Source organism: Macaca thibetana, chromosome 3 (genome assembly GCF_024542745.1).
Source record: "Macaca thibetana thibetana isolate TM-01 chromosome 3, ASM2454274v1, whole genome shotgun sequence".
Classification (NCBI taxonomy): domain Eukaryota; kingdom Metazoa; phylum Chordata; class Mammalia; order Primates; family Cercopithecidae; genus Macaca; species Macaca thibetana.
In genome coordinates this window covers 138,285,752-138,308,007 of record NC_065580.1, presented here as the reverse complement: position 1 = coordinate 138,308,007, position 22,256 = coordinate 138,285,752, and the positions used below count along the sequence as shown (strand labels likewise).

At 51.2% G+C, this 22,256-nt stretch overlaps 4 protein-coding genes across 18 annotated transcripts in view; 2 read left to right on the top strand and 2 right to left on the bottom strand.

Moving 5' to 3' along the window:
• HSPB1 (heat shock protein family B (small) member 1) overlaps positions 1-8,598 on the bottom strand; it is a 138,649-nt gene extending 130,051 nt beyond the window's left edge. Inside the window, exon 1 of the mRNA XM_050783864.1 lies at positions 8,595-8,598. The gene's annotated coding sequence lies outside the window, so the exon portion shown is untranslated. The remainder of the gene's footprint in view (positions 1-8,594) is intronic.
• TMEM120A (transmembrane protein 120A) overlaps positions 1-22,256 on the top strand; it is a 436,474-nt gene that overhangs the window by 352,320 nt on the left and 61,898 nt on the right. The gene's annotated exons all lie outside the window — the stretch shown is intronic.
• MDH2 (malate dehydrogenase 2) lies at positions 210-19,074 on the bottom strand. Of its 2 annotated transcripts, XM_050783747.1 has the most exons (9): positions 18,880-19,066; positions 11,792-11,960; positions 9,294-9,377; positions 8,710-8,819; positions 6,303-6,428; positions 3,210-3,287; positions 2,364-2,463; positions 1,850-2,001; positions 210-521 (listed from the first exon to the last, which is right to left on the bottom strand). In XM_050783747.1, the coding sequence occupies exons 1-9, from the start codon at positions 18,943-18,945 to the stop codon at positions 390-392; spliced, it is 1,017 nt and encodes a 338-aa protein (XP_050639704.1). In that variant the 5' UTR covers positions 18,946-19,066; the 3' UTR covers positions 210-389. The 2 variants fall into 2 exon arrangements, with proteins under 2 accessions (XP_050639704.1, XP_050639705.1); XM_050783748.1 differs by lacking the exon at positions 11,792-11,960 and having other exon boundaries at positions 18,880-19,074.
• STYXL1 (serine/threonine/tyrosine interacting like 1) overlaps positions 18,079-22,256 on the top strand; it is a 58,158-nt gene continuing 53,980 nt past the window's right edge. For 4 of the 14 annotated variants that reach the window (XM_050783762.1, XM_050783766.1, XM_050783764.1 and 1 more), the window contains exon 1: positions 19,123-19,359. The gene's annotated coding sequence lies outside the window, so the exon portion shown is untranslated. Of the gene's footprint in view, positions 18,545-19,115; positions 19,360-22,256 lie in introns of those variants that run through there. The other 10 variants (XM_050783772.1, XM_050783757.1, XM_050783767.1 and 7 more) reach the window with 9 other exon arrangements.

The following is a 22,256-nucleotide window of genomic DNA, read 5'->3' as shown; positions in this document are numbered from 1 at the left end:
GAGGAGCACGTACAGGTAACCTGTGAATACTGTGTCCAATTCCACAAATTAACATTTTAGACTTTCTTGAAGCTACTGATGAAAGCGTCACGCTTCAGTCTAAGTTAAACATCATCTAGTTCTGATTAGTAATGAAGAGGTGGCAGACACGCTATAGTCAGCTCTCACAGGGAAGAAAGCACAGCACTGACAGAAGGGACCTTGAAAAATAAAATCAAGGATGGCTTTTATTGATGTGCCCATCGAGCCACCCACAATTTGGAAGGCATGATGATGTTAATACAGTAATCATCACCAAAGCAAATTAAAATACAAAGGTTATCTGCAACAGCTTTGCAGTGACATGATGCCTTTATAAATTAAGGAAACTGGCTGCCCGTCACGGCGGCTCACTTCAGGGTCTTCACGAAATCTTCCCCCTTCTTGATGGAGGCCTTCAGCTCGGGAATGGCATCCGAGATCATCTTCTCCTCAAAAGAGGAGATTTGGCCAATGCCCAGGTTCTTCTCGATGCCCTTTTTCTGAGGGACAGAGGGAGATGGGAACATGTTAAAATGAAGTTTCCAGGAAAGTGCTTGTTACAGAAACTCCGACCTGTCGCTTCATCAGCCCCGCCGAGGAGTCTGTCTACACCTGTGGGTTCTGGGTGCCTTGCTGGGGGCACCCTGCTGACAGGGTGGGTGGGACTGAGCTGCGGTCGGGAGTGTGAGGCTCAGAGTCAGAGGGTGCCAGGCAGGGGTCCCAGCACTGTCATTGCCTGGAAAAGTACCCTGGACAATGACTGACCTTCCAAATGTGTTTCCTTAGCTAGAGAACAAGCACCATCTACCTCGGTGCACACGAGGACAGTGCGACAAGCACCCGGACGCCAGGCACTCAGTCATCAGGAACACTTCACCGTATTCTTCCCAACAGAGCCTGTTTCTGGGTTTTTCTCTCTCCCCGCAAGGTTGGTAAAGGACTGAAAACATTGTCACAGTCACCTGAATCAGGTGTCACTAAGTAGGTAAATGTCTGACATTGGCAAAAACAGACGTCTCTGCCACCGTCTCACCTCCAGAAACTGAGCAGTTTGTCTGGCGACAGCCTCAGTCCTCACCTCAACTCAATCCTCTCCTACTGCCTCCCCTGGCTCGAGGGCCTGAGAGCCGGGTGCGTCTCACCTGCAGGCCCCGCCACACCACACACCTGCACCGACACGAGGACAGAACTGCACTGTCGAGTGCCTGTCTCTCACCAAGGCCTGGGACCACAGCTGAAGGATCTTTCCACATTGGAGCATCTCTGAGAAAGGCCCTGGGGTGGCCCAAAGAGTCATGATACTTTCTGGTCACATGACGAAGGCAACCACACATCTGCCTGATTTCTGCCCACAGGTGAGAAATGGAAACTCGGCTTGAGGGCGTATGAGTGAGACCTAAGGGTTTCTGTTTGCTGAAGACTCAGGCTGTCTGGAGAGGACACACTCTGGAAGAGGAATTGGGCCTAGCAGCCCCCGCAGTCAGAACAAGACTAACTAGGAGCAACAGGGAGGTGTTCGGGCAGGGTGGGGAGGCCTCCCTGGGCTGCCTGGAGATGGAGTGTCTCATCAGTCAACATTCCTGTGGCTGCTGGGCACCCTCTGTCAAACTGCGGGGAAGGAGACCCACTTGCTGGGAGGTTCGCCCTTCACAGTCCATGATCCTCCCAGTTCTTCTTTCTCAGGTGTGCGTCCACCCTCGAAAACCCCAGCGCCTGCCAGGCAGGGACAGGAGGTTACTGCACAAAGGGCTGGGGACAGCTCCTGAGGCTTAAGCAGAGGGAACGCTCCTTCTTCCACAGTCAGAAGGACCCATGCCCGGATACGTACCCCAAGCAGCAGTGGCGTGGAGAAGTAGGTACATTCCGTTTCCTGTGACTTAACGAAGGAACATTCCACAACACCTTCCTTTCCATTCATTGCATCCACAAGGGAGAAGACGAAGCGGGCGCCCGCATACGCCATGGAGAGGGTGGCAGAGCCTAGGGGGGCACAGGCAGGTCAGCCAGGCTGGCGCCACACAGTGATGCCCAGGTGAGTCGTCCCGCCAGCCAAGAAACCTGCACACCTTCCAGCCTGACAGTCGAGAATTTCAGTCAGCACCCCTAATTTCTTTTTACTTATACATGAATGGTGTGGAATTGGCTCTGCCATCCTCAAAAATGACTCTTACCCCCACAAAGCAGGCTGAGCTGCCCTCTCACACAGGGATTTTCCACCAGGCAACTGCAAGTCAACACCGAAAAGGACCATCCGTGCCCAGGGACAAGCAGCATTTCTCCCCAACCCTAAGCTCTTGCAGGGCCTCACTGGCACCCAGCCCCGGGGCTGCCTAAGACTCTACCTGCTCCAGCTTTAGCCTTGACCACCTCCGTGCCGGCCTCCTGGATCCGCCCAGTGAGCGCCGTCAGCTGGTCCTGGGGGAAGTCCACCTTGGGGGTGCACTGCAAGCCAAGCGTGGGGTCAGTGAGTGGCTTCCGGCCCACGACTCCAGACCCACCGCCTCCCGTTCCCACTACTCCCGACCTCTCCTCTCCCTCCCATCACCAAGGCATGGGAAAGGTTTTCTGTAAAGAAGAAAAAGAAAACCTTTATAGAAAAATGACACACTACTCTGGGCACACTGCCTGTGGGGTAGCCCTGCTCCATAAGGAACAGCAAAAAAATAATAATAAAAACATTAAAAAAACAAGACAAAGTCAAATCAACTCTGTTGGGAAGTGTGGTGAGTCCCCTACTCATTTGTTTTTTGAGGCCAGGGTCTTGCTCTGTCGCCCAGGCTTGAGTGGTGCAGTGGTACATCATAGCTCACTGCAGCCTCAACCTCCCAGGCTCAAGCAATCCTCCCGCTTCGGCCTCCCAAATGCTGGGATTACAAGTATGAGCCACTGTGTCCAGCCCTGGACACATTTTTGAAAAAAGCACCTCGCCCGCTCCGGCCTAACCAGTAACCCAGTGAGGTTCCCAACGGTGGTTCTCCTTGCGTGCTGGAGCCGGAGGGGCCCTGAGCAGCTTCTGCTCCAGGACTGACACCACCCTGCAGCAGAAGGGCGGGGCTGCCTACAACAGGAGCCATTCCAAAACCCTGCGCACGGTCAGGTCTTCTCCAGTCTGCCCAGACCGCCTCAGAGCAGGGCCTGGTAAAGGGGTTCCTGACCTGGAAGCCCCTCACAAGGTCACATGCGTATACCTGAGAGATCAGGGGGATGATGGTCTTCCCGGCATGGCCACCAATGACAGGGACGTTGACTCGAGCTGGATCCAAACCCTGGTGAACAAAGTGTGAAGCTGGATGAGTTAACAAGCTCTTTCAGTATGAAACATGTCACAGCCATCCACAGCCGCAACACTGGAAAAGCCCTGAGAACTCAGGGTGGAACAGTGAGCTGGGAGGAGGCCCTGTCCAGCCCCTGCTGCACTTGGATCTCCTGCCATGGAGCCCCAAAAGGCTGAGCATGAGCGCCAGCAGGTGCCGTGAGGGCTCGCCGCCATCTGGCAAGGCCACCGCAGGTCCTTCGTTCACAGTGAGCATTTGTGCCCACTGGGGATGGGCACAGGAGGATGCTGCCCCCTGCAGAGGCCCCCCCCGCCAGGCCTGGCATCCTCTTTCCCAGAGTCGGCTCCACTCCCCAGGCACAAACCCAGACTCCTCCCCACACAGAACAATCCAAATTCCCTTTTCTTCAGGCCCCACGGAGCAAAATTCAAACCCATTCCAGGGCACCCAGGGGTGAGAAGTCTGGCGCCTCAAACAGTGATCGAGACAGAAAGAACAAACTGACTCTATGGGTCCAAACACCACAGTTCGAGGCAGGCTCATTTCTTAACCTGGAGGTACCACACCCCCAAGAATCTGTGAACCAGGTTTTTGTTTTGTTTTTTTAGACAGGTTCTCTTTTTAGACAGGTTCCTTTTAGATAGGTTCTCTATCTCCCAGGCTGGAGTGTAGTGGCACAATCTTGGCTGGCTGCAACCTCTGCCTCCTGGACTCAATCATCCTCCCACCTCAGCCTCTGAAGCAGCACACATCTCCACACCCAACTTATGTTTTTTAAATGTTTTGTAGAGATGGGGTGTTGCCATGTTGCCCAGACTGGTCCTGAACTCCCAGGCTCAAGTCATCCTCCTGTGTTGGCTTCCCAAAGTGCTGGGATTCCAGGCATGCACCACTGCACCCGGCTGAACCAAGTATTTCTTAAAACAGACAATAACCTGGTGGGAGTAATGGCAGGGAGGGAACAACCGCCTGCCCCGATGGCCATGGCCGCTCAAGAGCCCAGCCCTAGGTTGGGAAATGAGGCTGGCCTGGGAGAGGGAGGATCAGTCTCATGCACGGGCAAAGCAGGATCAGCTTCATGGAGCTGGGGACCAAAGACCTGAGAGGTTTAGCTTGGCTGTGTGTAAGCACACAGGTGCGGGCACTGTGCGGTCACCAGGGACACGGGGCTGAAGGGACACAGCCCTGCTTTCCAGAGGCCTGTCCTCGAATACAAGACTCCTAGAAATGGATGTTCCAATGGTGCGTGCTAAGACAGGGGACAGGGCAGCTCTGCAGCAAAGGGGAACGTGGCATTGGCCTGGGAGGTCCTGGAGTCATGTTGAAAGGGAATATGGCAGGTGAAAGGATGAGGGAGGAACCAGCCATCGGAAGTTTAAGGATTGATATGCATTCTTGATATGATACAGGAAATTTCCAGAAGGTCAGGCAGCCGGGGGTAATGACAGTCCACTTCACTGTTGGAGGCGGGGCCAGGGGATCTCACAAGGGCCAAGGTACCCTGTCCCCAACTCTTAACAGTGAAGCTTCAAGGCTGAGACAGGACTGCCCAACAGGACTTCCTGTGAGGACAGAGGAGCCATATGTGGCCACGGAGCATCTTAAATGTGGTTTGTGTGGAAGAGGGATACAATTTTAATGTTATTTAACCATAAATAGCCACATGTAGCTAGTGGCAGCTGTGGTGCAGGGCAGGACTAGGGCCTGGGGTATGCCCAGCCCTGAGAGCCCACGAGAATGAACTCTGTTGCCTCCAGGACGCCAAGGGCTGTGCCTCTGGAGGTGGGAGGTGGTACCCTGCCTGGTGTGTCCACTTCCAGACTGTGGCAATCCCAGGGGAACTCTGTACATACCTGTGCTCACCTGCTCACTCAAACTGTCTTCTTCTTTTTTTTTTAAGAGACAGGGTTTTGCTCTGTCACCCAGGCTGGAGTGCAGTGGTGCAATCACAGCTCACTGCAGTCTCAAGTGGCCCTCCCACCTCAGCCTCCCAAAGTGCTGGGATGACAGGCATGAGCCACCGTGCCTGGCTTAAACTATCTCTCGGACTCAAGTCTCTCTCCCATTTCATGGAACTCCAAGGCCTGGGGCCATGCCTTTCGAACCTCTCTGATCCCCACACCTGTAACAGAGCCCCAGCACCAGGCCCTCAGGTACGTGCTGCCGTGTCTGCACCTCTAACTCCTCAGAAGCAGATGTGCCTGGCACTCAGGAGTAAAATGGAGGCCGAGGGTGCTGCGTGTGCACTTCCCACCACGCCGTGCGCATAAACTCAAATCTGCCATCAGAACGAAAAGGGCTGAAGTTCAAGAGGAATCCTTTCTGGGGCCAAAGGAAGTGGTTCTGCAGGCTCCACAATGGAAGCGAGTCGAAAGCAGGCTGTGTGAGGCACTGAGGACTCCAGGCCCGGCACTGGCACCAAATCAAGCCAACCTCAAGCCACACTCAACAGCTCAGTCTCAGTCCAGCAGCCCAAGGGGCCAGGCCCGGACTCTCCAGGGTAAGGTACCACAGGCAGCCCAAAAAAGTCAGTGCCAGGGACCAGGGCCAACAACAATTCTGATACTTTGGGACTTCCGCCACTTTCCTCAGTTCTTCATGTTTGTTAATTTTCCCACCCTTTATCTAGTGGCCAGCAGGTAAATCCACCTAGGACCAGTTTTCAGTGGGAAGGAGAAAGGGGAGGACTGGGGGAGCCCCGTCCAAGTCCAGCCACTGAGAAGCCCAGAGAAGGTTGTGAACCCACAGTGCTCTCGGCGAGAAGGAAGACAGCGAGAGCCGGGAGACAGACGCTGGCCAGAGTTGCCGCCGGTTGGGGCCAGGTGCCCGGAACCCACAGGAAACACGGGGGCTGCTTCCACCAAGAGGGCGAACTCTCAACACACTGAAAACCCCCAAGTGACATGCGACCTGGGCAGGCCCTGGTGTCTTCCATGCCCGTAAATGAGCACAGGTGGCGGGAGAGGTTCAGAAAGGTCACCTGAGCAACACTCACGCCGCCCTTACCTTCAGCTCTGCAACAAAGGTGTTGGCTCTGACGATGTCCAGGGTCGTCACGCCGAAGATCTTGCTGGGGTTGTACACTCCGTGCTTCTTGAAAACTTCTGCTGTGATGGGGATGGTGGAGTTAACCTAGGACATCCAAGAGACAGGCGTGGCTTGCCCTGGGTTCCAAGAGCAGGGCCAAGCCACAGAAGGAAAAGGGCTTTTTGTCAGACCTTCCCAAGGGTCTAACTAGTCCAAAGACGCCACATTAACCTGCCCTGTCTGATAACTGTGTACTGGCAAGCCACCCGCCCCAAAGGATACGCCACACCACGTGAACAAAGAAACCCTTAACTGTAGAGGATGCTTCTTCCCTTGGTGGCCCTTCGGCTATCAGCTGAAATGTGTGATGATGCCTTCACAGGCCACCTTCCGCGCGGCCGGGACTCACAGCTGCAGAGCCACTCCTGATGGGAGGGCGGCGCACAGTGGCTGTGTGCTCCAAGGAAGCAGGTCCACTGGCAGCTTGTTCCCTCTGTGCTACGACCCTGGCCAGGTCATCCTAACTCCCCGGGACCCAGTTTTTTCTTCTGTAAGCGGGAGAAATGACGACCTCATGAAGTCGTTGTAAAGACTAAATGACTTCATGCAGGGCGAGTGCTGAACACATCACCCGGCACGCCAGAAGATGACAGGACGGCGAGGTTTCTATCAGGCAATGGCTAGCTCACCGACAAAGGGAACAGCAGCTCTCTACTTGTGACCCACCACCCTGAGGAGGGCGAGCTTCTGGGGAAGGCAGGACCCTCAGAGGCCAGGAGCACGAGCTCTGCATGCCTGCTGGCATCCACACCTCTCAGTGACATCACGGTCCCTGTCCCTTCACCTCAATCGATCCTCATCCTCAGACAGCAGGACCCAGCCTCTGCCGGGAAGGAGCAGTGAGGGGGCTGCTGTTAAACGAGCACAAGGCCCAGCAGGTCAAGCTGGGGAACCACGGCCGCCCTCAATGAGGGCGTGGCACTCAGTGCTTCTGAGAGTAAGCAAAATCCAGTGAGTGGGGCCTGGGGGCTGTATGTGTCTACGACTGTGAGTGAAGGGATGGGGACGACAGGCCCAGGAATGGAAATCCTGAGGAGAATGCAGACAGTCCCACCTTATCCATGGTTTCACTTTCTGCTGTGTTAATTACCAGCAGTCAACTGAGGTGTGAACTTACTACATGGAAAATTTCAGAAATAAGTAACTCATGGGTTTTAAACCGGCTGGGCACAGTGGCTCATGCCTGTAATCCCCACACTCTGGGAGGCCGAGGCGGGAGGATCACCTGAGGCTGGGAGTTTGAGACCAGCCTGGCCAACATGGTGAAACCCCGTCTCTACTAAAAATACAAAAATTAGCTGGGCATCGTGGCGGGCACCTGTAATCCCAGCTACTCAGGAGGCTGAGGCAGGAGAATCGCTTGAACCCGGGAGGCAGAGGTTGCAGTGAGCCAAGGTCGCACCATTGCACTCCGACCTGGGCAACAGAGCCAAAAAAAAAAAAGAAAAAAAAAATACCAAAAACAAACAAAAAAAACTGCATGCCATCCTGAGTAGCAGGATGAACTCTGGCTCCATCCCGCCCAGGACAGGGGTCAACCCTTTGCCCAGCATACTCATGCGTCTACACCACCTGTCCCTGAGTCACTTAGGAGCCATCTTGGTTATCAGAGCAGCTGTTGAGAGATCACAATGCTTGTGTTCCAGTTGCCTTCTTTTACTTTATAATGGCCCCAAAGCGCAAGAGTAGTGATGCTGGCGATTTGGAGAAATCAGAGAAGTCATTAAGTACTTCCCTTAAGCGAGAAGGCAAAAGTTCCTGACTAAAAAGAAAGAAACAACTTTTATTATAGTCTCTTGTAATGATTGTTTTACCATTAGTTGTTGTTAATCTCTCACTGTGCCTAGTTTATGAATTATCATAGGTGCGTATGCCTAGGAAAACACATGGTACATACAGGGCTCAGTACTTTCCACAATTTCAGGCACCTACTGGGCTCTTGGAACATACTGCCCCGGGTAAGTAGGAGCTACTGTGTCAAAAAGGGAATCAACGGACCACCACAATCACGGCCGAAAGGAGTCTTGAGAATGGATTTCTCTTTAGTGAGGAAACTAAAGCAGAGAGAGATGGGATCTGCCCAAAGCTCGCGGCTGTGACAACGCTCCCAACGCTCGTTCAGTTGATGCCGGAAGGGGTCCTTAGGAAATGCACGGACGGGCCTCTGCTTAGTGCACCCGACCTCTCCATCTCAGCCCCTTCATCTGTGTACCCCCCCATCTCCCCAGCACATCAGCAGCCTCTGCTGCAAATCATGAGCCTTCCACGCACTGTCAGCGCCTAAGCGCCTGCCACAGCTGCAAGGGCCGGGCGCTGCCACACTCACCGGATTGGCAATGATGCAGATCATGGCTTCTGGGCAGTGCTGAGCACAGGCAGCAGCCAGGGTGGCCACAATCGTGGCATTGGTGTTAAACAGGTCGTCCCGGGTCATGCCTGGAAATGATCCAATATGAGATGTTAACAGAGAACACCACAAATTTCCAGACAGGCAGAATGTGCTGAGCGTCAGCTGTTACAGGAAATTTAGCCACTCAAGGTCCCCGTTTCAAGTCAGTCTCTCTTGCAGGGTAAACGATCCAGCACGATGAGTGCCAGAAGTGAGGTCTGTGTGGGTGGAGCGGGGAGGACAGTATCTCAGAAGGACCATAGAGGTTTAATAAGAACCCCCGAGGCAGTGTGGCGCTGAGGAGAGGGAACGGCGTCTGTGCACAGTGGCACAGGGAAATGGCAAGACGACTTTGATCCTAGGCCAACAAAGAGATGTGACCTTTACCCCACAGGCAACGGGAGCTGGTGGCATTTTCCCTACGAAAAAGCAACCGGATTAAACCCACTTTTAACAGAAAATGGGTTTAATCCCCACATCTTCAAGTGGGGAGGTACCAGACAAGGCTTTCAAACACAAACCTGGTTTTCTGGGGACTCCGGCCGGAATAACTACCACATCACAGCCTTTTAGGCAGTCAGGCAGCTGTTCAGGTCCGAGGTAGCCTAGAACACACACCCCAAAAGAGAAATGTTACCGCTTCTGATTCAGAGAGGCCTGGAAAGTTCAGCCCTGGCCTTAATGCCAACTAATGGCCTCGAGAAAGGCTAGAAGCCCCACCTGTAACGTGACTTCCTTCTGTTAACGACTACTGCCCTGCGAGCTGACAATCCCTGTGGCAGGAACCCTCCCCTTCTACCCTGCTTTCCCCAACCTCTCCTTGCCCAGGCCCCAGCTAGAATGGGTCAAGCCCTCCAGGTTTCCACAAAAGCAAACTGAGCCACTGCTTGTCTTCATCCTACTCGTGAGCATTGTAAGTCATTCTTGGCCTCCAGTCAGAATGAGGAGCTGCTCGTTCCCCACCACCATCCTGATGAAAACTCCTTTTTTTTTTTTTTGAGATGGAGTCTTGCTCTGTCACCCAGGCTGAAGTGCAGTGGTACGATCTTGGCTCACTGCAACCTCCACACCTCCCGGCTTCATGTGATTCTCCTGTTTCAGCCTCCCAAGTAGCTGGGATTACAGGCGTGCACTACCACCTTTGGTTTAATTTTTGTATTTTTAGTAGAGAAGGGGTTTCACCAGGTTGGCCAGGCTGGTTTTGAACTCCTGAACTCAAGTGATCCACCCACCTTGGCCTCCCAAAGTACTGGGATTACAGGTGTGAGCCACTGTGTCGGCCCAAACTCCTTGATCAGAAGGCAATGAAGGCCAGGAAAGGAAACACCCTGTGCTGACAGACTCTAAATATTACTATTTCGTTTACTCCTATCATCTGAAGGAAAAAGTATGTTTTCAAAGATTTCAGGGAAATTTGCTAAAATATCCAAAATCTGCTTTGATCTTGACTTTTTCCTTAATGCAGGAGCCTTCTTAACCCAAATATACAGCCCAAAAGAAAATGGGCAACCCGTTCAGAGAACTCTGGAAGGTGCATGAACATAAAATTTGCCAGGCAGCCTCCCCAGTTATTTACACCAACTTAAGACTCATGTAAACGCCATCAGACACGGTATCCTCATATGCTGTCGGAGGGGAAAGAAATCAGTAGAACCTTTCTGGAAAGCAATTTGGAGCTTTATAGTAAATGCTTTGAAATATTCATACCTACTAATTCTATGTTTAGAACTCTAAGACTTAAACAAGATGTAAAGACAAAGATACGTACTGTAGCTTATATTAATATATTTATATTTACAGAAGCAAACAGGAATCAGTCAATGGTCAACAGCAGAGCTATCATAAATGATAAATTACAGCTTTAAAAATAATTTTATCAAGAAGTTGGGCTGGGCACAGTTGCTCATGCCCGTAATTCCAGCACTTTGGGAGGCCGAGGTGGGTGGATCACTTGAGGTCAGGAGTTCTAGACCAGTCTGGCCAACATAGTGAAACCCCGTCTCTACTAAAAACACAAAAAGTAGCCAGGCACGGTGGCATGCGCCTGTGGTCCCAGCTACTCGGGAGGCTGAGGTAGGAGAATCACTTGAACCCAGGATGGGGAGGTTGCAGTAAGCCAAGATTGTGCCACTGTATTCCATCTGGGAGACAGAGCAAGATACTCTGTCTCAAAAAAAAAAAAAAAAAAAAAGAATTTGGTGACATGCAAAAATGTTGATATATTGTGAAGTTTAAATAAACAGCATATATAAATATATATATTTATGGATGATATTATTTTTGAGACAGGGTCTCACTCTCTCACCTAGGCTGAAGTGCAGTGGTGCAATCAGGGCTCACTGTAGCCTCAACCTCCTGGGCTCAAGTAATCCTCCTACCTTAGCCTCCCAAGTAGCTGGGATGACAGGTACGCACTATCACGCCGGGCTAGTTGTACTTTTTGTCGAGATAGGGGTCTCGCCATGTTGCCTGGACTGATCTTGAACTCCTGGACTCAAGTAATCCTCCTGACTTGGCCTCCCAAAGTGCTGGGATTATAGGCATGAGCTGCTGCACTGAGTCCAGTGAATCATTTCCCGACAACATTTACTGAATATCCGACACTGCCTTCCACGGACGGGCAGGTTTCCCAAAGAGGCCGTGCTTTTTGAGAAGCTGGCAAGACAACGCTGGGGTAGAGGGAAGGCAGCCCGCAGCTGGGACCACCACCTTACTGTCCCCAAATCCTCACCACAGGTTGCCGACACTTCCCTCTTCCCCATCTTCATACAACTTTTCAAATCAGAAAAAGTAGAAAATGGGATGATTAGGGTACCTCACATTTCTAAAAGACACTGCTATTTCAATTTTTACAGACCCAAGTCCAATAGGGTGTAATCACTTGTAAAAGTTAAATTTAAAACAAACGGAGAAACCCCAAGTCTCTAAACATTTAGTTTCATCTAAGAATCTTACTGAAAACTCAGATCCTGGCCTACTGGGGACAGGAGGCAAGTCTCCAGGGTCACGCGCCCAGTACCTTTCACAACGGCTTTGGTCTCGATGTGGCTCAGATCTGCGGCCACTCCGGGTGTGTGCGCGATATCATAGAGGGTCAGGCGGCTCACCAAGGGGCTGTTCTTCAGGAGAAGTGAAAGCGGCTGCCCGATGCCTCCAGAGGCCCCTAGCACGGCTACTTTAGCATTGTTCTAAAAAAGAGGCACAGAGAAAGGACTCTTAGGACGAAATGAGCATGAAAAGGATTCATGTGGTATCCTGTAAAAATATTGCACTTGGCCTCTTTTTACTGCAGTTGCCAAAGCCAGATACAATCATTGTATTTGTATCAGTCTCATTCTGGAAGAATTCAGGACCTTCATTCCAAAGGTCCACTTTCAAATGGGGAGAATTTACGCCTGTAGAGGCTGTGATACTCAGGGCACTTCAAAACCCTCCTGAAAGATGAGGAACAAGCTGGACTCCATCAGGCAGCTGGACTGGTAATAGCAGCCTTACCTCCAACCTGCAGCTTTACAAACTATGAACACACTGAGTGCCTAGCAACAGGCCTCCCGGTAACTGAGGCTGCAGGAAGATCCCTGCTGGCTCTGGAGGAGACAGGTAATGAGATGCATTAGGGGCAGAGAGAACACTGTCACAGAGGCCCCTTGTGCAAGAGGGCAGACAAGGGTGCAGCGATCAACTCCCTGCAGGGGTGGGGAATCAGGGAAGGTTCATCCAGGCAGCAAACTTGTGGCTGGAGCCTCAGGCAGGATGAGTAGCGCCTAATAAGAGGGGGAAGGGGTTATGTACATGGGGAAAGGCTCCAACCCTCCTAGGCGAGTCAGATCTGTCATCTTGGGCTCCAGTATCTCATACCGTTTCTCCAGCCTAGGTGTGTATCAGAGCCACCTGCTGAGCTAATGAAGCCCACCCAAGACTAGGCTCCTGGAAGCGGGATGGGGCTTAGGCTTTGGCATTTTTGCCATTTTCCCCAGATGATTTTGATATCAAACAGTTTGAGAATCAGTTTCATACCAGGCTAATCAGAAGAACAGGCAGCAAAGTAGCAGCTGGCCCTGGGCATTTCAGCTTGGAACAGTTAGGAAAGTGATGGGGTGAAAGCGACCCCACATCTGGCAATCGCTCCTGTGAGCCCCACAATTGGCAATCACTCCCGTTATTCAAAGGCACTCTTACCCTCTATGTCTCACTCAAGGTCTGACCAAAATTCCAGCCACCCCCAGGGAGCTTGTTTCTGATCTAAAATCACAAATGAGAAGCAGAGCCGATTCCTGGCAGGCAGGCAGCTGCCAGTGGGGGAAGAGGCAAACCAAGTGGCAGACACAGGAACTCCTGGCACCGTGTGTGGTCATCTGAGGTCTGACAGCATCACTGCACAATCTTCTACAGTAGCTGAGGCCAGCTAATAACAGGCTTTGGTTATCAGAAACCAAAACCAAACAAACCAAAATCCGAACCAAGATGCTTACACGGTGTGTTTCTGCTCTGGAAATTAAACTGTGGAAGCGCACACAACCCACATTTGAATTCTAACAGGTTTTTGAGTTTCAAGTTGGTGCTTTAAAGGTGAACCCCTCGCTGCCTGGAAACTTGAACCTGTCAGACCTGCTCAGAACCTGAGGTCGGGCAGCCTCATCCACTTCTGGATCTTCAACTCTCACTCCCACATCTTGTGTGAGTCTTAGGGACTCCCAAATCCCAGTTCTGCATTCCCAGCTGTTAGGCACTCCATGGGTTCCACAAACTCATTTGTCCATTGATCCTGCCCCCAACCTCCATCCCTGGTCCCAAATGGCACTTGTGTTCACTGAACGTAAACTTTTAGAACCATCTTCTGCTGCCTCCTTCTTGTCAGAGACATCAAATCAGGATATGAAGAACTTGGCAGCTCAACCTCCCTCCTGACCCACTCCTCCTCTTCATTCTATTCCATTATCTAACTTAGGTACTCAGCGACACCCCCGAAGCACCCTTCCCCAAAATCAAAGTTTTAATCATTTCACTCTCGTGCTCAAATATCTAGCTGGCATGGTGGTGTGCACCTGTAGTCCCAGCTACTCAGAAGGCTGAGGTGGGAGGATCACTTGAGCCCAGGAGCTGAGGCTACCATGAGCCATGCTGGTGCCATTGCACTCCAGCCTGGGCAACAGAGCAGGATTCCATCTCTTTAAAAAACATCTTCTCGGCTGGGCGCAGTGGCTCACACCTGTAATCCCAGAACTTTGGGAGGCTGAGGTGAGTGGATCACCTGAGGTCAGGAGTTCGAGACCAGCCTGGCCAACACGGCAAAACCCCATCTCTACTAAAAATACAAAAATTAGCCGGGCATGGTGGTGCGCACCTGTAATCCCAGCTACTCAGGAGGCTGAGGCAGGAGAATTGCTTGAACCCAGGAAGCGGAGGTTGCAGTCAACGGAGATCGCGCCACTGCACTCCAGCCTGGGCGAGAGAGCAAGATTCTGCCTCAAAAAAAAAAAAAAAAAAAAAAAAAATCTTCCAAAGCTTTCATGCCTCCAGCATTCAGCCAGGGCAGTGGTTTCACAGGGGAGTGCCCAGGACAATCCCACCAGGACGGAGGATGAAGATGCTGCAATGAGCTTTTTTTTTTTTTTTTTTGAGATGGAGTCTCACTCTGTTGCCCAGGCTGGAGTGCAGTGGAGTCATCTTGGCTCACTGCAAGCTTTGCCTCCCGGGTTCATGCCATTCTCCTGCCTCAGCCGCCCGAGTAGCTGGGACTACAGGCGCCCGCCACCGTGCCCAGCTAATTTTTTGTATTTTTAGTAGAGACGGGGTTTCACCGTGTTAGCCAGGATGGTCTTGATCTCCTGACCTCGTGATCCGCCCACCCCGGCCTCCCAAAGTGCTGGGATTACAGGCATGAGCCACTGCGCCTGGCCGTATCTTTTCTTTTTGAGATAGGGTCTCCCTCTGTCGCCCGGGCTGGAGTGCAGTGGTGCGATCTTGGCTCAGTGCAACCTCTGGCTTTTCGGTTCAAGCCATCCTCCCCACCTTAGCTGTAGCTGGGGCTACAGGTGTGCACCACCATGCCTGGCTAATTTTCGTTTTTTTTGTTTATAGAAATGAAGTTTTGCCACATTGCCCAGGCTGGTCTCAAACTTCTGAGCTCAAGTGATCCTCCCACCACAGTCTCCAAAGTGCTGGGATTGCAGATGTGAGCCACCAAGCCCGGCCTGTCTCTATCTTTATCCAACAAAGAATTAATCTCTACCAAGAAATGGACTGACCTGCGCCCTCACTAGGGCACTTAAATGGATCAGTCCCACGTGTACATAAGGTGAACACAACATGGGGGAGGGAGGCGAAGAGGACTGTTTCACTGATTGCTTTCACTGTGTCAGGGTGATGTCACTGTTTGTATATTACAGGACGTCATCAGCTTAAGTTAATATTTACAAAACCACGATCCTTAAGTAGTGTAATCTTTACCATGCTTTGCAATGAGATGAAAATCTTTGGTGGTCCGGAGGTTAGATCATGATCTCCTTGTCAAAGAGCTGTCTTCCAGACCTGCTGACGTTTGCTGGGGGGCAGAGTGGCTACCAACAGCACACTGCTTGGCAACTGTGTTGAAAACGGACATACAGTAACACCGTCTTTATCTGTAAGTTTTAACACCTTATAATGTGTTATGTTTTAAAATTTTGACTTCAGTTTATATTGTAATGTATATATTAGTACATATATGTATCAGTAAATATATTGGAGCTATGTGCTTTCTACATTTTTACTATTAAAGATACAGGATCTAGCTGGGCGCAGTGGCTCACACCTGTAATCCCAGCACTTTGGGAGGCTGAGGCGGGTGGATCACCTGAGGTTGGGAGTTTGAGACCAGTGCGACCAACATGGAGAAACCTTGTCTCTACTAAATATACGAAATTAGCCAGGCGTGGTGGTGCCTGCCTGTAATCCCAGCTACTCGGGAGGCTGAGGCAGGAGAATGGCTTGAACCCAGGAAGCGGAGGTGAGCCGAGATCGCACCACTGCACTCCAGCCTGGGCAACAAGAGCAGAACTCCGTCTCAAAAACAAAAACAAAAACAAAAAACAAGATCCGAAGTCTGGAGACCACTGCACCATGGGCTCGAGTCCATCTCTCTTTCTGCTTTCATCAGCTACCCTCTCAACAACGTTGCTTGTATGACCAACAGGCATTTTAAAATGAACATATCTAAAACTCAGCTCCCAGCTGGGTGCGGTGGCTCACACCTGTAATCCCAGCACTTTGAGAGGCCGAGGTAAGTGGATCACTTGAGGTTAGGAGTTGGAGACCAACCTGGCCAACACGGTGAAACCCCATCTCTACTAAAAATACAAAAAAAATTAGTTGGGCATGGTGGCAGCACCTGTAATCCGAGCTACTGGGGAGGCTGAGGTGAGAGAATCACTTGAGCCCAGGAAGCAGAGGCTACAGTGAGCCGAGATCACGTCACTGTACTCCAGTCTGGGTGACAGAGCGAGACTCTGTCTCAATAAATAAATGAATAAATAAAACTGAGCTCCTGATATCTTCTCCCTGCCTAAACCCACCCTCTTCCATAAGTCTTGCCTATCTATTTCAGCCCAACTCCAAGGCCCCATACCTTGGTGTCATCCATGACCCTTATCCAATCACAGATCAGCAAACCCTTCTGGTACCATCAACAAACACCTAGAATGTAACCATTTCTTACCACCTGCACCTAGATGACCGCAATGAACTCCTAATTCACCTTTTTCTCGCTTCTAAGACCATCTTGTTAATTGGAAGGAAGAGCAAGTCATTACGCAGCTGAAAACCCTCAAATGGCCACCCTATTTCTGAGAAAAAAACGAAAATTTTACAAGGCCTGCTCTGTTACCTCCACTGCTTTCTCTGAACTACCCTAGCCTCATGTTCTCAAACCTTAGAGGCATGCCCCATGCTTCTCCAAGGGCTCTCAGCTACTTCCTGAGACGTATCCCGTACCTGGAATACTCTTTCCATATGGTGTGATCTCTGCTTCCTTCAGACTTTTACTCAAACATCTCATTCTGGGTGAGCCTACCCTGGCTGATGTAAAATTGCTACCCTTGGTTGGGAGTGGTGGCCCATGCCTGTAATCCTAGCACTCTGGGAGGCCAAGGAGGAGACCAGCCTGGCCAGAGGCAGGAGGATCACTTGAGCCCAGGAGTTAGTTGCAGTGAGCCGAGATGGCGCCCACTGCACTCCAGCCTAGAAGACAGAGTGAGACTCTGTCGGGACCATCCTGGCCAACATGGTGAAACCCCGTCTCTACTAAAAATACAAAAATTAGCGGGGTGTGGTGGCGCACGCCTGTAGTTCCAACTACTTGGGAGGCTGAGGTAGCAGAATCGCTTGAACCTGGGAGGCAGAGGTTACAGTGAGCTGAGATCATGCCACTGCATTCCAGTCTGGCGACAGAGAGACTTTGCCTCAAAAAAAAAAAATAAATAAATAAATAAAATTGGTACCCTCTTCCCTAACACAAGCACCCTACAATCCCCATTTTTCCTGTATGTTCATCACTATTTTAAGATACCTTATAGTGGGGCAATAAGTAAAATATCTAGTAATTTCCATGAGAGCAGGGACTTCTGTTTTGTTCACCGATGTATTTCCAGTACCTAGCTTAATAAATATGTCACATATCTGAAGGTCCTACCAAAACTCAACCTCTCCCGGGACATCACTCTTCCCTGTCCTAGCTTTGGTCGGCTGCCCCTCCCCCACACCTCATCGCCTCCTGTTCTAAGCTCACTCATTCCCTAAGACCTTCATCGCCTCCACCTATCCTAAATTTACTCATTCCCTAAGACCTTCATCGCCTCCACCTGTCCTAAGTCTACTCATTCCCTAAGACCTTCATCACCTCCACCTGTCCTACTCGTTTCTGTCCCAAGTACCACTTCTCACTTAATTTGGTATCCCCTGCAGCACCCAGCATAGTCGTTGGCAAGCACAGGAACTTAATGGACTTATCTGTATACAGCTGGGCCCCTACTTTACCACAGCTCAAAAGCATTTGGTACATTCAACTTACGATGGGGTTGCGTGTGGGAAGCCAATGCGAGTTGAAAATATACAAAGTTAAACTCGCCTTTTGACTTAGGATCTATTATCAACTTGTGATGGGTACGGGAAACAGCCATCAATCCAGGAGCATTTGTATTTATTTTTCAAATGAACTGGATGTACAGGAAACCGGAGGAGAGAAGTTCAATGATAAATTTGGATTCCCCTTTAAAATTACCTCCCTCCTGGGTGTCGTAATTAAAAGGCAATGCGGGCACCTCCTGGGTTCTCAAACTTAGGTTTAATTAGATTCACTTGGTAAAAATGCGGAAACCCCGATCTTATGCTTCTTCAATGAGACCAGGCCTCTGTTTTTTATTAGCTTTCCGGTGATTCTGACACACAGCAGAGTTTAAGAACCACCGTTCTAGAAGATGGCTAAAAATAGCCTAGGCTTAAGTGGTCGCTGGCCAAGTCAAGCACTGTGTTAAGACACCTGGCGGCAGGCTCAGTCCGCCCACAGCAGGAGAGATCCTCCAGAAAGGTTAAGAGGAAGCCGTCTTCAGGTCAGAAGCGCTGAATTCTAATCCTCTGGCCAGATGACTGTGTAACCCTGGCCCAGTTCTCTAGCCTCGGTTTGTCCATACTATGGAGTCAGAAATTATACGATTTCTTTTATTCACGCACAACTCACACGGATGCTGCAAGAAGGAGATTAGCTATATTAAACCAATGAAAAACTGCAGAAAAAAACGTAAGTTTACTTTCAGATCCAGAGCCCCGGTTTCCTAACCTTGAAGGCGTGCAGGCCCTCTGGGGAATCTGGGAGACCTGGGGGGAGCCCTGCCAAACAAATGGACCGGCCCTGGAGCGGGACTACCTCGCCCCCTTCTCCCCGGCTTTCTCCCCCACATCTCCAGGCCAGTGTCAGGGCCTGCCCCGGGCGCCACAATCACCAGCCAGTGCCGGGCAGCCCTGCGGTCCAGGCTGGCCTGGAGAGGGTCAGAGCTGCTCGCGAACCGGGGACGCACGTGGCCTGGGCCGGGGAGGGGGGTGCTCCGCCTGCAAGCCGCCCCTCGTCGGGCCTACCTGGGCCGAGGTGCTGAAGCTGCGGCGGAGAGCAGCGCTGGCAGGCCGGGCGAGGGCGGAAAGCATGGCTGGAGCGGGAGGGGCGCCGACGGGCAGACACAGGAGCTGCTGCTGACAGGCAAGTGACTCCAACGACCTCCACACTCCGCAGCGGTCCCGGCTCTGCTCCGTGGGGCCTCGCGAGAGTGACCGGACTTCCGGTCGCGCTCACCTCCGGGATTTCGTGAGATCACGGCCACTTCCGGGAGTCGGAAAGGAAGGTTCCGGGACGGCCTTGGCAACCCTGGTGTTTGGCTGGGTCATAGCGTGGCCGGTGGGGGACCTGTGATCGGAGTGGGAGGGGCAGTCTGCACCCAAGAGGTAGAAGAGGACGGGCTTTAGGCTGGAAGCGCCTTAGAGGAGCCATTTTTCCAGGTGGGGTCCCAGGCAGAGAGGCTCGGACAGGGAACCTGGCCAGAGTCGCGCAGCCCGGGAGGTGGAGTGAGTCCCAGACCCGAGACCCTGTCCTCACCCAAACCCATCCCTTCCGCCCCTGGAGACCAGCGGGGGCTCTGAGCTCCGGAAAGGCACGGGCTGGGGAGGCTGAGAGTCCTTGGGCGGGGTGGGAGGAAGGGGTCATCTCCTCAGATCCGGGCCGTCGTCCCCCAAGTTGCAGAGACCCTTGGGTTCGTACAAAAAATACAAAAAATTCGCCGGGCGTCGTGGCGTACGCCTGTAATTTCAGTTACTTGGGAGACTGAGGCAAGAGAATCGCTTGAACCTGGGAGGCAGAGGCCAAGATTGCGCCAATGCACTCCAGCCTGGGCAACAAGAGCAAAACTGTCTTGGGGAAAATAAAAAGTATCAATACAAGAGAGTTTATGGCGACTGCTGTACTCTCCTTCCTCTCTTCCACTTCTTTATTGAACTGCTAAGATATGCCAGCCTGGCTGGGGGCAGTGGCTCACGCCTGTAATCCCAACATAGCAAGACCCAATCTCTATATTTCATTTTTAAAAGAAAAAAAATTTTCAAAAAAGATACGCCAGCCCAATTTGGGAGCTGAGTGTTCTGCTGTGAACAGGATCTACACATTCTTTGCCTTTAGGGAGCTCAGTGTAGTGGGAGAGACAAGTAAATTGCAAGCAGCACAAATGAACAACAATAGAAGTGTGAAGTGCTGTAGGGACCCAGAGGAGGTACGTTTAACCCAGGATTGGGATGGGGGTAGGCACTGTGTGAGAGAGGACCTTCCAAAGCTGAGATGTGGCCCCATATAGTGGGTCATGCCTGTAATCCTAGCACTTTGGGAGGCCAAGGCGGGAGGATTGCTTGAGGCCAGAAGTGTGAGACTAACCTGGGCAACATAGTGAGACCTCCCGTCTCTCTCGCTATATATGTATATATAATAGATTTTTTTAATGTTAATTTTTATTTTTTTGAGACAGAGTCTTTGTCATCCAGGCTGGAGTGCAGTGCACAATCTCTGCTCACTGCAGCCTCTGCCTCCCAGATTCAAGCAGTTCTCCTGCCTTATTCTCCTGAGTAGCTGAGATTAGCGTGCCATCACACCTGGCTAATTTTTTTGTTTTTAGTACAGACAGGGTTTCACCATGTTGATCAGACTGGTCTCGAACTCCTGACCTTGTGATCCACCCGTTTCAGCCTCCCAAAGAGCTGGGATTACAGGCGTGAGCCACCGCACCCGCCCTTGTGTATATTTTTAAAATTAAAAAACACCGCCAGGCAAGGTGGCTCATGCCTGTAATCCCAGCACTTTGGGAGGCTGAAATGGATTACTTGAGGCCAGGAGTTCGAGACTAACCTGGCCAAAAATGGTGAAACCCCGTCTCTACTAAACATGTAAAAATTAGCCCAGCATGGTGGTGCACACCTGTAGCCCCAACTACTCTGGAGGCTGAGGCAGGAGAATCGCTTGAACCCCAGAGGTGGAGGTTGCATTGAGCCGAGATCACCTCATCACCTCACTGCACTCCAGCTTGGGCGACAGAGAAAGACTCTCAAAAAAAAAAAAAAAAAAGCACCAGGTGCGGTGACTCACGCCTGTAATCCCAGCACTTTGGGAGGCCGAGGCGGGTGAATCACCTGAGGTCAGGAGTTTGAGACCAGTCTGGCCAACATGGCGAAACCCCATCTGTACTAAAAATGCAAAAAGTAGCCGGGCATGGTGGCATGTGCCTGTAGTCCCAGCTACTTGGGAGACTGAGGCAGGAGAATTGCTTGAACCGGGAGATGGAGGTTGCTGTGAGCCGAGAGTGTGCCATTGCACTGCAGCCTGGGTGACGAGCGAAATTCTGTCTCAGAAGCGCACACACACAAAGCAGATAAGCTGAGACATGCTGGAAGAATAGAGTAGGTGTTTTTCAATGGAACTTTTAATTCCAGAGGAGGGAGAGATCCTTTGCCTGGGAATCGGAATTGTCAAAGGAGGGGCACTAGGACCTGGATATTTAACAATAGGAAATGTTTAGACAGGAAAGGAGGAGAAAAAGGGCCAAATAACCTGGAGGGGGAAAAAATAAGCATAGGCCAGTATTCAGGGGACAGTAAATAGATCATTTATTTTGGAATGGGGACATTAGGACAAGCAGTGTCCCTTATCACTGACTGCATACTCTGCTAATTATTTACTCATCTGTAAATTAGAACTAAGAGCACCTCGGAGCCTGGTACTCTTTCATCTCTGTGCCTTTTTTTTGTCCAGCATGTGACTGGGCTGAGAGTGGACCTCAGTGAATTTGAGGGGAGTTGAATGGTTTTAGTTACAGCTGGAAACAGCAGATTGGGAAAAACTAGATTGTGCTGGTCCTATGAGTTTGTATTTCATTTCTTGGGAAGCAAGTGTTTTTGTTTTTGGTTTTTTTTTTGAGATGGAGCCTCACTCTGTTGCCCAGGCTGGAGTGCAGTGGCGTGATTTTGGCTCACTGCAATCTCCGCCTCTGGGTTCATGCGATTCTCCTGCCTCAGCCTCCTGAGTAGCGGGGGTTACAGGCATGCACCACCACACCTGGCTAACTTTTGTATTTTTAGCAGAGACAGGGATTTGTCATGTTGGCCAGGCTGGTCTCGAATTCCTGACCTCAAGTGATCTGCCTGAGTCCGCCTCCCAAAGTGCTGGAATTACAGGCATGAGCCACTGTGCCTGGCCAATCAGAGGCTTTTGTGACATGGCCAGAACTGGGTTTGAGGAAGATTTGACTGACCTCACATGCTAAGGATTCCCAGAGAAAAAAAAAGAGGGCAGGGAGATTGTTTAGGAATCTATTTTATGGATGACAATGGTCTGAATTATGGTGGTGGCCATAGAAATGGAGTGGGTGGGGCCAGCGTGGGAGAAGTGTCATGGGAAGAATGGGTGAGAGTCGTGCTCATCTGGG

Excerpts from the sequence above, each read along its gene's own strand:
- MDH2 (XM_050783747.1), bottom strand. The coding sequence starts at position 18,945 with ATGCTTTCCGCCCTCGCCCGGCCTGCCAGCGCTGCTCTCCGCCGCAGC. Across the intron at positions 9,378-11,791 it reads GACCAAAGCCGTTGTGAAAG|GCTACCTCGGACCTGAACAG; the intron begins GTACTGGGCGCG and ends TGTGTGTTCTAG. Across the intron at positions 6,429-8,709 it reads TCTGCATCATTGCCAATCCG|GTTAACTCCACCATCCCCAT; the intron begins GTGAGTGTGGCA and ends TGGATGTCCTAG.